Below are 13,139 nucleotides of genomic sequence, written 5' to 3'. Positions count from 1 at the left end.
AACTTAAAGAAGTCCAGACGCTTTTCTTTGCAAGCTCCTTTGACTACGATGACCTGGATGACTGAGAACCTTCACAGACATATGGCTAATGTGGTTTGGGGCGGAGCCTGAGGCGGATTGTTTTCACCCTGATACCTGGCTGACGTGTTTGCACATCATTCCTTCTGTGCTTCGGTTTAATGAGGCCTCCGATGCTGCAGCTCCTTCACCTCATGACATGAACATGACCTGAACGTGTTCTGAGCATGTGCAGAAACCAGACGAGTCTGCTCATGCTCAGAACACGTCACATGTCTGTGTTTGATGGAGCCTCTGCACATTTATGTTCCTGTAATAAATGTGGAGTTTTTCTGTGTTTTTATTGTTGTAATGTCGGTGATTTCAGGTGGTGATCCAAATGTTACTTTAAATACTGTTTGTGTTACGCTGTCGCTGCAGCTCAGTCTGTCGTGATAGTTTCGCTTTAGCAAGATGTGATTCGGGGCGTGAGAACATGCTGATCACCTGACCCTGGGACAGGTGAGACCAGCTGAATGGCCTCAGTCTCTGGGTCAGGTGACTTCTCTAACCTGCTGCTGTGTAACACCACCTGTCTGCAATGTGCCAGTAGCTTTGCATCTCACTTTAAACCAAGGCTGTCCAACTCCAGACCTCCAGGGCTGCTGTCCTGCAGGTTTTAGATGTGTCAGCTGATTCAAATGGCTAAATGACCTCCTCAACGTGCCCTGAAGTTCCCTAGCATATCGAGACTCTCCACACCGTTACATATGTAATGGTTTCCCTGGGTCTTTTCCTGTCTCTCACTAATAGAACCAAGGTTACACCATAACCATACGTTCTCCAGAGGTCTGTTAATGAACTTATCATTTGATTCAGGTGTGTTGACCCAGGGTGAGAGCTAAAACCTGCAGGACACCGGACCCTGAGGCCTGGAGTTCCCCACCCCGGCTCTATAACCTTGTTTCTGTGATATAACAACAGACCCCGCCTCCTCCGTCAGCTGGAGTCGATACTTCCTGATGTGAAGGTTTCTGCATGTTCTGATTGGTTGAAGAATAAAGTGTCCAGCTGGGTCCATTTTACCTGAATGTGCTGGCGCTCAGCGGTCACAGAGGCTGTATGGATGGCGCCCCCTGCAAGGACACAGCTGAGCTGTGAACCAATCATTGAGCTGTACAACTGTCTGAGATCATGTGAATAAATTTGTACCTGCAGATAATCAGTGGTGATGTTTGACTTCTTTGTGTGCAGCATAGCTGTTTGCTCACAGCTGGACTGAGGTTTCTATTTACACGAGACAATAGGTGCAAAAGTCTTGAGCCACCCCTTATCTCTTTATACAGGTCTTCTGTGGACATTGACTGCTTTTTCCACTCCTGTCCATTACTTGTACCTGACATTGTCACATAGGGCTGTGCGATATGACCAAAATCTCATATCCCGATATTAAGACATCTATCGTCCCGATAACGATATAAATCACAAAAATTTAACATTTTCTGTAAATTCTGTGAATCTCGGGCAGCTCGACCTGCCTGAAGTGTTTCCAGCTGCGCGTCGTGTAGCTGGAGTCGAGTGTTTTAACCGATGCATGAAGCGACACATTTTTAGACATAAGTTGTAACAGCCGCCGTTTTCTTTGTATTTATTACACGGCGTGCTGCGGGGAAAAGCCTGTTCTAACGTTTGACTCTAAGGTTTATTTTTTAGCAACTGGCGGCTCTTTTTTTTTGATTCTCATCCGTAAACACTCTGCATCTTTCACGTGATTCAGTTTATTTTGAAAAGTCTCAACAGGATCTTGAGCTTTATTGTGAAAGGTTTATGTGGAACATAAACAAGCGGACACGCGATGTTGTTACCGTCGTTGTTGCTAACCACAACGCATAAAAACAGGCGCTTGTCCGTCCGTAGTGTGGTTATATTAAATATAAGAGAAAGAGAGAACTTTAAGAAATTAATAATAACTACAGTGACATCAGAACATGAACAAATATTGCTGTAAACAGTTTATTTTGCAACACCACGAAACAAAAGATAGCGTAAAATGAAACGATAGATGTTTTTATATCGTCATCGATATATATCGTTATATCAAACAGCCCTAGTGTGACATGTCTCTGAACTCAATCATTCAAGCATTAAAAGGCTCGTAACGCGAGGGATGAGCAAAGAGCCAGGTGTATGTTGTTTTTGTCAGCTCTTTGCTCCCAGCAGTCACACAAACACATTTCTTTAACTGACCCTTTAAACTGCCAAAGATAACACAGTTACACTCCTCCTCCACACCGATTGGTCACCGTCAATATTAATGAAATCATGTGACTGAACCTTGAGAAACCACAGAAGCAGTGATTTAACCACCTTTAATGAAACCATGATACAGACAAATAAAGTTTGATTCAAACTCCTTCTACCATAATCTCAGCTGATCTGAGACCAGCCCGCCAGTCAATCAGCTGCCTCTGCTTGTCTTTGAACATCATGAGACCCTCTGAGAGCTCCGTCTGTTTGTCAAACCCTGCAGAGCTGCTCGGGTGCATCAAGACTCCGTGAGCGCGCTCACTGCTGTCAGGTGGCGTCCAGCTGCTGAGCGGCGTCCATGTCGTCCTCAGACAGTTCTGCCGCGCAGTCCACCACTGTCTCCTCCTGTTTGTACGTCAGAACTGCGTCGTCGTCAAAAAGGATGGGCGGGGCCTCCTCGTCTGGCGGTGTCCCAACACCGTGCATGCGCTTCCTGTGCTGCTGCAGGTTGCCGTGGCGGTTGAAGCGGGCAGAGCAGAGGTCACAGGCGAACGGGCGCTCCCCGGTGTGGATGATGACGTGCCTGGCAAGCTGCGAGCGACACTTCTTGTCCTTGCCGCAGATGTGGCAGACGAAACTCTGCGGCAGGCGCGCCCCATTGGCATGGACGACCTCTCGGTGCCTCTTCAGGTGGCTGAGGCGGCGGAAGCGGCGGCTGCAGAAGTCGCAGGCGAAGGGCCGGGCGTCGCTGTGGATGGTGGAGTGGCTTACCAGCAGCGACCGAAACTTGAACACCTTGCTGCAGATGGTGCACGGGAACGCCTTCTCAGAGGTGGCGGTGCTCCTCCTGCGGCTGGCACTGGCGTCGCCCGCCCTGACCCGCAGGTGCACGCGGACTTGGTGCTGTTTGAGGCAGGTGGCACGCTGGAAGCTGCGCAGGCAGACGCCACAGCGGTGAGGCTTGTCACCTGTGTGGATGCGGGCGTGAGCAGTGAGCAGCGCCTCAGATTTGAGCCGTTTCCCACACACGCTGCAGGCAAACGGGGCGTCCAGTGGGCTGTCTTCTCCATTGACATGGTTGCTGTGGACCAGGACTTTGTGGCGTTTGAGCTGGTACTGGCGAGCGAACTTGCGGCCGCAGATGTCGCAGAGGTGCGGCCGCTCGCCTGTGTGCGTCTGGAAGTGGACAGCGAGCTGCGACCTGCACTTAAACTCTTTGCCGCAGAAGTCGCAGAGTAGTGAGCTCGGCCGCGGGGGCTCGGCGGTGCCGTCCACGTGCACGACCTTCTTGTGGTGCTCAAGGTCATTGGCCCTCATGTAGGCCTTGGGGCAGAGGTCGCAGCTGTGCGGCTTCACCCCCGAGTGGATGACCTCGTGCGTCTTGAGCCGCGAGCGGCAGCTGAACGTCTTGCCACACACGGCACACAGCCACGCCTGAACCTGCCGCTGTTTCTCCCGTTTGGCGACGCCGTCTGGATGCAGCCGATTCAGGTGGTGCTGCAGGTTGTCGCGGCGATTGAAGCGCAGTTCACACAGGTGGCAGGCGAACGGCTTCTTCCCCGTGTGGATGAAGGAGTGGCGAGCCAGACTCGACTTGTTCTTCATCACTTTGCCGCAAACGTCGCACACGGTGCTGTCGAGCTCCAGCTTCACTGCGGCCACATCCTGGGAGTCCGCCGGCAGGGCTCCGGGAGCCGCGGGGAGCGCAACACCTGCAGGTACACGAGAGGAAAGACTTAAGCCAAGGATAACATCAGATTAATCCTGATTTACACAAGAGTAAAAAACAACCTCACGACGAGTTAAAGTCGAGTCAATCCAGAGTTAAAGCAGTCTAAAAAAAATGTGAATGAGTGGAAATAAAAATTTTAATACTTTTAAGCTACAAATATTAAACGTGAGTAAAATCTGACTCACCTCCTTCAGATGGAGTCCAGGTGGGGTCAGCTGTGACGTCCTCCTCCACTGTCATGACCTCCGCCTCCTCTTGTTGGTCAGTGTCAGATGACTCGTGGCGGCGGCGGCGACTCTTTTTGTCAGTGTTGGAGCTCTGAGGTACCAACCGTCTCCTCTGAGTCCTGGACTTGGCTGGGGTGGGTTCATCGGAGAGTTTGGGGGCGGGGCGGATGATTCTGGTTCTGGTCCTGTTGGTGGTGCAGTGCTGCAGCAGAGCGCCCCCGTCTGGTCCGTCAGCTCGGACGGCGATGCACTGCAGCAGCATCGCAGACGAGCCTGCACACAAAGACCGGCGTCAGAACGGGACGAGGACCAGGACTCAGAATCTGAGTCTGTGATGCAAACTGACCCACAGAATCATCACTGACGGGTTAATCATGGTTTTATTCGTGTAATACACAGACTACAAACACCACTATCACTACTGTGCACTATTTAATTTACCTGCAATAGCCCACACTGGAAATGCAAACACTGTTTATTTTTCTAATATTTTTATTGCGGGTGGGACTTTAATGCCTTAATTGTGATTAATTCATTTTTAAAAAAATTTACTAATTTAATCGCACTTTGCACTCCAAGCAAAGGGGAACTATTGTCAGTGCATGATTTCCTTTTATACCAATTACAGTGATGCACAAAACAAAGCTACAAAGAATCAGAAGAAAGCACATTGCTAGGACTGATCAGAGGCAAATTTCATTTCCAAAGACTACCCAATGGAAGCTTTGATAAAAGTGAGGTTTTGTGCAAACTGTGCAAAAACGAGTTTGGATACCACCCAAAGCATTTCAACCTTACGGTACCATCTAAATGCAAAACATGTTTCAGGGAGCACAGAAACTGTGGGAGCTGACCAAACTTGATGAAATGACTGGCTTCAGGACCAAAATTAGTAAGTCAACATCGGACAAACTATGTTACTATCTCCCATAATGGATTGCTCTGGACTGTAGACCACTACCAGTGGTAGAAGATAGGGGGTGCTACAGTTTGCGTCAGGTGATCCAACTTTCCAACTGCCTGAAAACTGCCTTTTTGACACTGAAAAGCAAAATGAGATGTATTACAGACAGCCCTGCAAATATGGAGGAACTACACCAGGAGCAAACAAGACTGGGGCAACAGAAAGAGCCACTCATACAGGATATTTCCACACGGTGGAATTCAATCCTGTATGTGGTGTCTCGTCTGCTAAAGTATCAAGAGTTTGTTTTTGCTGCTTTAGGCAAACAAAAGCACAAGCTAGTCATTTTAACTCCACCAGAGCTGGTAAACCACCAAACGCTGGCCACTGTTGTTGAGCCATGCAGGTAAATAAAACTATTTTTAACTTATTGTTACTGTTTCTTCAAAACGCTCTGTAGTTGACAGTTATTGTGGAGATGAATAACGACTTTCTTGAACTGTCTACTACAGGTGTGTGGCTGAGCTTCTTGGAGGTGAGACATGTCTTATGTTCAGTGGTTTTACCTGCTTTCTGCCACCTGCATCTCACCATGGAGGTCTCTGATGATGACTCAAACTACATGGTGAAATCTAAGACCGCCTTCACAAAGGACCTGTCCCAACCATCAGTGGCTCCCGATAGCTGCTGTGCTTCAGCCACACTTTAAGGATTTAAAGCAGTGCTCCCCAACCCCCAGGCCACGGACCACCGTCATTTGGTACCGGACTGCAAGAGTTGAGGCTCGGGTGTGAAACTGATGGTTTTCAGGGTTTTTATCGTTAACTCGGTTTCCCTGGGTCTTTTCCTGTGTTGTAGTTGTGTGTCTTATTTTGGAAGAAGAATGCACACGTTACCATAGCGACCAGAGAGCATTAAAGGGCAGAGAGGAGGATGTTATTCTCAATGTTGCTGGCGCATTTCAGGAGAACGCTGCTAATAAAGTTACACAAGTACACAGTGAATTAGCGTTTATTATTTTATATACAAAATACCACCGTTTATGCCTTGGTCCTATCATTTTATTTTGTTGTATTTATCCGGGACACCTCAAAGGCCGGTCCGTGGTGCAAAAAAGGTTGGAGACCACTGATTTAGAGTGTCTTGCAAGGGGAGAGCGAGAAGAGGTTTGGACCAGCTCTGCTGCAGTAACAGTGTAACAATGCCACCACAAAGGAGCCAGCAAAGACAAAGAGCCTCCTCCTCTCTGATTCAGATGAGGAAGCCCTGTGTAAAAGGGCCCTGAGTTTGTACACAGCAGAATCCACCATCAGCCAGACAGACTGCATGCTGCAGTGGTGGTCCAGTTGAGCAGCGACCCACCCACACCTTCTGTCCTGGCCTGCAAGTATCTGATTGGTCCTGCCACTTCTGTCCCATGTGACAGACTGTTCTCACTTACAGTAACATAGCAACAAAATTAGAGCTGCTCTGAACATGTGAACAGGCTAGTTTGTCCAAGTAACTGGCTGAAAGAGACCGACAGTAAATAAGCATGGAGGTATTGTGAGTCCAACGGGTTTGTTATTTTTGCACTAAAATGTTCGATGATCACACTGTTTTAGCCTAATGTACAAAATAATGTTGGCTAAGGTTACTCAGAGTTTAAAGGTGAAGCTGCTCAAATAACCTTTTATGTTTCTGCCTTATTTTTTTAAGAAGAAAAACTGCACTTTGTTTTTATTATTATTATTATTTAAAGACGATATCATTTTGAAAATGTACTTAAAGTAACACTTTATTTTAAGTCTTCCAATTTTATCCAGTGATATTATTTTTGTTTCTGTTTTGAATTGAAATGTAGTTTTTAAATGCCTTCTCCCCATAAATTAAAAGAGCTTGAGATTACAATAGTCATGTGCATGTCTATTATTTGATTCTGTCGCACACTACATTCCTTTAAAATTTAAAAAAAAAAACCAAAAAAACATTTGTGCTTCGGAGCAAATTTTCTTGTACGATTAATTGAGATTAATTACAAAGCCTCTAATAATTATATTTGATAATTTTTTATTCAAATGTATACAGTGGAGCAGAACTGTGCACCTCACCCTCCTTATTTCTACATGTCTGCACTGAGTAGATGCTCTAAATCGCATTGTACATGTGACAATGATATTCTATTCTATCCATTTGAAACAAACCTGGTTCAATCATAACCTCTGAGGGCGGTTTACAGGGAGGCCGACCACCACTTTTTTTCTTCTGTAGTAATTATTTCTTAAAATCAGTTCTTATTATTATTATTATTCTTGTTAACGTTAAAGGGATGGTTGGCTCAACAGAGCTCTGACTTTTTGTCAGCTTGGCTACAGTGCTGAAGAGAAACCTGGGGTTGTTCTTCTTCAATCAGTGGATCGGGGCGAAGACGCTCAGGGCGGCAGAAACACATTACGCCTGGCCTCAGATCAGCGCCTCAGCACCTCACTTCCAAGTTCAGACTAAATTAGATCTATCAGCACTGACGCAACGATCTAAGCTGACTGATTAAACATTCCACCTTAAAAGCAGCCCATGAGGTAAAGGTGGAATTAAGTCCAGTAGCTTCTCGTGACGGAGACGCACCATCGCCACTGCTGAGATGTCCGAGTCAGTGGCTCACAGATACTCAGCCAATGGGTGAGAAGGAGCCCAAACAGCCACTGCTAACAGGGCAAGTAGCGCGGCGTACAGTCTCTCCGACCTCAGCTCCACGCGGGGTCGTAGGAAGCCCGCGTGAACCTACAGATGTGCATCTTTTCCAGGGCAGCGAGAAACGGACCTCAGCAGTGCATCAAACACCTTTAAACCCCAAACTGCCAAAATCCATCAGAGAAGCTTCGCCGACCAGCAAAAACCTGGGAGTCTCAGCGACGTGCACGAAGTGCAAACACAACCAGCTCCAGCCCCCACACCAGCGAGCAGGAAGCACCGCCCAACTGGACCCGTCACTATGACGACAACAGGTGACAACCAACGGGCTTCAGAACAAAAGATGGCAGCAGGTGAAAAGTTCAGGTGAACCTCAGTAAGAACCGGAACATAATTTTATTTAACGAGCAGCAAAAATATAGTAAAGACGATCAGACGTCACGATCAGCTGACTCTGATTTTATTTGATTTTTAGGGAAACCTAAAAATCAAATAATTTACATAAAGTTTAAAACTAACATTTAAATAAAATCTTTTTTCCCCCATTAAGTTCTTTGAAAGTTTCCTCCCTCCACCTGCAGGGCGGCGCTCTCACCTGAGTGTCTCCAGCTCAGCTGCTGACTCAGCAGGTCCACCTGGACGGCGGCGTCCCTCCTCTCTGCCGCCTCGCTCTGACAGCCCACCTCCTTCCTGCCCTCCTCGGGGCTCTCCCACTGGCAGCCCACCTCCTTCCTCCTCCCCTCCTCTCCTGCAGCTCCCAGCAGGAAGAGCTGCTTTTCTTCTGCGGGAGGCTCCATCTCCCACAGCGCCCCCTGCTGGTCCGAACAAACCACCGTCAGGTTATTTCAGCTGGTACCCGGACAGGAAGTAGTCACACTGACTCCGCCCACTCAGACTGAAGCGCGAAGAGTCACTCAGATCGATAACCAACGATTTCCAATCGATAAGAATTAACCGCTTAAATGTTTGAAGCTGCATCACGTGACCACGAATTCACTCTGAAGGCTTTAAAGAGCGTATGGAGTTAGACTCCTCTCGGCCACCGTACACACGCTAAAACAGCGCAAACTGCGCTTCATTACACAGCCACGCCCCGTCCGAAGATCAGTAACCTGACCGTTAACAGGCACCGACAATCTCATCAATAATGTGATCAATAACTTGATGTTTATCTATGATAGCCGTTAGCGCCATGCTAACAGCAACTAGCAGAGGCTAACGGCCCTTTGACCGGCAGAGGAGCCACGGAGCGGCTTCAGGTACCTGAGAGCGGCGGAATCCGGGGGGAGAGCTGTGAGCAGAGAACAGCTTCAGTATGAATCCGAAAACTCGGGGAAAACAGCGAAACACAGCGGAACGGCAGGCCGCACACGCACTGCTGCTGCTCTTCTTCTGCTCCTCTGTAGCTTCCTCTGCAGCAGCTCAGTGCTGCCCCCATCTCAGCGGCCACACCGGGAACTCTTCTTCTTCTTTATATTGTTTATTGGCGGTTGGCAAACAGCAAAATGGTGCATTACCGCTACCAACTGGTGTGGAGTGAGCACCGAAATGACAAAAAACAAACAAACAATTCAAATCCTCCCAAACGAATGAGTCTGAATTAAAAACCAAAATATGGCCCGATAACTTTCACTTCTAGAGTTCTTGTGAAATAAATCAAGGTAGTCCAGTTTCACTTTCATATCACCAAGCTTTCTGATCAATTGTCTTCTTTTAGCATCATATTTCTGACAATGCATTAAAACATGTTGTGTTGTTTCTGGGGCGGTTGTGGCTCAAGAGTTGGGAGTTTGTCTTGTAATTGGAAGGTTGCCGGTTCGAGCTCGGACTGTCTTGGTCGTTGTGTCCTTGGGCAAGATACTAACCCCATGTTTCCCTACTGGTGGTGGTCAGAGGGCCCGGTGGCACCAGTGTCCGGCAGCCTCGCCTCTGTCAGTGCGCCCCAGGGTGGCTGTGGCTACAATGTAGCTGCCATCACCAGTGTGTATGTGTGTGTGACAGGTTGTGTAAAGTGCTTTGGGGTCCTTAGGGACTAGTAAAAGCGCTATACAAATACAGGCCATTTACCATTTTACTTCTTCTCTATTGCAGTCACACTTTCCTAAACAGTGTTTTCCTATTAAAAACAACATGTTATTCAAGCCAGTGTGCCCAAATCTGAGTCGAGCTATAACCGTCTCCTCTCTCCTGTTCCTTCCTCTGCTTCTCATTTCGCCTGTTTTCCTTTGGATTTTTCATCCTTTACTCTCTTCCTCCCATTGCTTTTGCCACCTTTCTTTCATTTTATGCTGTATTCTACTCTTGCTCTCTGTCCTACTGATATCCACATCCACCAGCGGTCTCTTTGTAGCTTCCTTTGCCATTCTGTCTCGGTGTTAAGCAGCAGGTTGTTTGTGTCGCACCACTCAGCCAGACGATCCACCTCCTCCCTGCAGGCGGCCTCATCGTTGTCACTGATGAGGCCAATCACCGTGGTGTCATCTGCAAACTTAATGATGGTGTTGGAACCATCAGCAGGTCTGCAGTCGTGGGTGAAGTGGGAGTAGAGGAAAGGGCTCATCACACAGCCTTGTGGTACACCGGTGTTCATCGTGATTGTAGATGAGCAGTGGTTATCCAGCCGGACATGTTGGGGGCGGTTGGTCAGGGAGTCCAGTAACCATTTGCAGATGAGGGAACTGATGCCCAGGTCTGTCAGTTTCCTGATGAGTTGTGAGGGGTGGATTGTATTGAATGCTGAACTGAAGTCTATAAACAGCATTCTGGCGTAGGTGTTGTTGTTGTCCAGGTGTGAGAGGACAGAGTGCAGTGCGATGGAGACTGCATCCTCTGTGCTCCTGTTCTGGCGGCATGCAAATTGGTTGGGGTCCAGGGTGGCGGGGAGACAAGATTTGAAGTGTGCTAGGACCAGTCGCTCTAAGCAATTAGTGATGATGAGGGTGAGTGCTACTGGGCGGTAGTCATTGAGGCTAGATGGGTTGGAGTTTTTGGGTATCGGGACGATGGAGGTGGATTTGAAGCAGGCCGGTACCACAGCGTGGGCCAAGGACAGGTTGAATATGTCTGTGAGCACTCCTGCAAGCTCCCCAGAACACGCTCTGAGAACACGCCCGGGGATGCCATCAGGACCTGCAGCCCTGGACATTGATCCTGCTCAGCACCGCTCCTACATTGGTGGGGGAGAGAGTCAGAGGTTGGTGGTCTGGCGTCATGTCTGCTTTGGTTGTGGTTGTGGGGTTCCCTCGCTCAAAACGAGCATAAAAGTTGTTGAGCTCGTTGAGGAAGGAGACATCAGAGGATGCGGGGGAGGGTTTGGTGGTCCTGTAGTCTGTAATGGTCTGGAGTCCTTGCCACATGCGTCGGGGGTTGGAGTTGGAGAAGTGTTCTTGTACAGCGAGAACAACCTGTCACTGAATGTGGACAAAACCAGGGAGAATATCATCGACTTCAGGAAGACTCACTCCACTCACACACCACTCAGCATCCACGGTTCCATGGTAGAGACTGTTAACAGCACCAAGTTCACATCTCAGACGACCTCACCTGGACCACCAACACCACCTCCATCACCAAAAAGGCCCAGTAGCTCCCCCACTTCCTGAGATACCTGAAGCGGGCCAACCTCCCTCCTCCCACACTCACCATGTTCTACAGGGGCACCATAGAGCGTTCGGACCAGCTGCATCCCCATGTGGTTTGAAAACTGCAAAGTCGGCATCCTCAGCCGGCTACATCTGTCATGGTCCTGGGTCGTGTGACCCAGTGTTTGAGGGTTTTTTTTTATGTATATTCATTTGTGCCCTAGTTTAGTTCATCTAGTTAATTTCTAGGTTGCTGTTTAGTCCTTTGTTTCTTAGTTGTTTATGTCAACTCCGCCTGTACTCAGTCTCCCTGGTTCGTGCGTCTACCTGTCATGCGTCATGTCTGTGTGGTTATGTTAAGTTCATGTCATGTCTAATCTCCATGTTTCCTGTTTTACTTTGAAAGTCTGTGTCCAATGTCAGTGTATTTAGTTTCACTTCTCCTGTCCTGTCTTTAGGTTCATGTGTGTCAGCTGTGCTCCCATGCGTGGCCACTTCCCTTGATCATCCCTTACGTGTATTTAGTCTCTGTGTTTCATTCAGTCTGTATCGCGTCGTCTGTGTTCCCACCCTCCGTGTTTTCACAGCCAGTCTTTGCATTCATAGTCATAGTTTTCTGAGTCTTCATAGTTTATCACAGTGGCAGTTTCCCAGTTTAGTTATAGTTTAGTTCAGTCACTGTGCTTCTGCCTTGTTTGAACTTTATGTCATCAGCCATAATAAAGGCTCTCTTTCAGTTTAAGTCTTATTCTACACCATCATTTCATGTCATAGCCACTTCAGTATTCAGGGAGGGTTACTGATTTTTACAGAAAATATTTGAAAAGGACTCCAGCTTTTACTGAACCTTTCAGTTTTACTGTGAACTTTGGGTTTGTACCCAAACTGTTTGCATAGTTATTCTCAGTTTTTACTCCAAATTCAGATTTTAGATGATTGTAACTGAACTTCTGATCCTGTCCTTACTTAGTCTGTACGTGTACTGGGTTCCACTCTTGGCTTGGACTGGCACAATCATCTCAACCCTGACAGCCTTTGGAACTAAAGACCTGTGGGTCACAAAACCTATGCAGAATACCTGTCAGGGGCTGGGTCTCTGAGCCAGCGTTTTGATTGTATTCTGTATTTTTGAGTTTCTTATGTAATGTTTGTGATTATAAGTTCTTGTGTTATTCTTATTTAGGGTCTCCAGTCTGTCATGTGTTTTAGGTCTTTGTGTTCCATATTGTCAAGCTTGTGTTGTCATATCTGTCTCTCCACGTTTCCTGTTTCATTTCGAAAGTCTTGTGTTTCTGTGTTCAGTGTGTTTGATTTTACTCTTCTAATTTTACTCTGTGACGTTGTTATGTTCATTCTAATCTGCGGTTTCTCCATGTGTCTCCACTTCCCCTGATCACCTCTTGTGTGCGTTTAGTCTGTGTGTTCATGTCGTGTTTCAAAGTTTTTCTATGTATCCGTGCTCTGGGTTTTTCATGTTTTAATCTTAGTTCACCCAGCTTAGGTTATTGGTTAGTTTCGTTGTTGATTTGTTTTTGTTTTTTTACAATTTCTGTTTAATCAGGGAACTGTTCTTAAGAAAAATGAAACAACTGAAACATTTATAAGTGCTTTACGTGCGTCGTCCAACACAAAGTATGATTGGCTGGCTCAGTGAGGTGACAGACACAGGCTGGAGAGTGTATACAGGTTTTTATTTGTTATATTCTGGAATCAGCAACATAAATAAAAGCTTTCATTAAGTTCTCCTCAACACCAGAGCCATTCATCGACAGGGTTCTGGC

At 47.3% G+C, this 13,139-nt stretch overlaps 1 protein-coding gene across 2 annotated transcripts; it reads right to left on the bottom strand.

Moving 5' to 3' along the window:
* Window positions 1–2,351: 2,351 nt before the first annotated feature.
* On the bottom strand, window positions 2,352–9,332 carry LOC102293833 (endothelial zinc finger protein induced by tumor necrosis factor alpha). Of its 2 annotated transcripts, none has more exons than XM_005944639.3 (4): window positions 9,041–9,332; window positions 8,373–8,589; window positions 4,162–4,476; window positions 2,352–3,956 (listed from the first exon to the last, which is right to left on the bottom strand). In XM_005944639.3, exons 2-4 carry the CDS (start codon window positions 8,572–8,574, stop codon window positions 2,572–2,574), a joined length of 1,902 nt encoding a protein of 633 aa, XP_005944701.1. In that variant the 5' UTR covers window positions 8,575–8,589; window positions 9,041–9,332; the 3' UTR covers window positions 2,352–2,571. The 2 variants fall into 2 exon arrangements, with proteins under 2 accessions (XP_005944701.1, XP_014196336.1); XM_014340850.2 differs by having other exon boundaries at window positions 8,373–8,592; window positions 9,041–9,331.
* Between the last annotated feature and the right edge of the window lie 3,807 nt (window positions 9,333–13,139).

Source organism: Haplochromis burtoni, unplaced genomic scaffold, assembly GCF_018398535.1.
Source record: "Haplochromis burtoni strain Fernald_Lab_line unplaced genomic scaffold, NCSU_Asbu1 Contig_408, whole genome shotgun sequence".
Lineage (NCBI taxonomy): Eukaryota > Metazoa > Chordata > Actinopteri > Cichliformes > Cichlidae > Haplochromis > Haplochromis burtoni.
The sequence above is the reverse complement of the archived record's forward strand: the minus strand, read 5'-3'. Positions and strand labels throughout refer to the sequence as shown.

What these genes read in the sequence shown, in the direction of transcription:
- LOC102293833 (XM_005944639.3), bottom strand. Translation starts at nt 8,574, where the DNA reads ATGGAGCCTCCCGCAGAAGAAAAGCAGCTCTTCCTGCTGGGAGCTGCA. An exon ending in GCTGAGCTGGAGACACTCAG is followed by an intron (nt 4,477 to 8,372) that starts GTGAGAGCGCCG and finishes CTTTGTGTGCAG; the next exon opens with GCTCGTCTGCGATGCTGCTG. An exon ending in CTGGACTCCATCTGAAGGAG is followed by an intron (nt 3,957 to 4,161) that starts GTGAGTCAGATT and finishes GTGTACCTGCAG; the next exon opens with GTGTTGCGCTCCCCGCGGCT.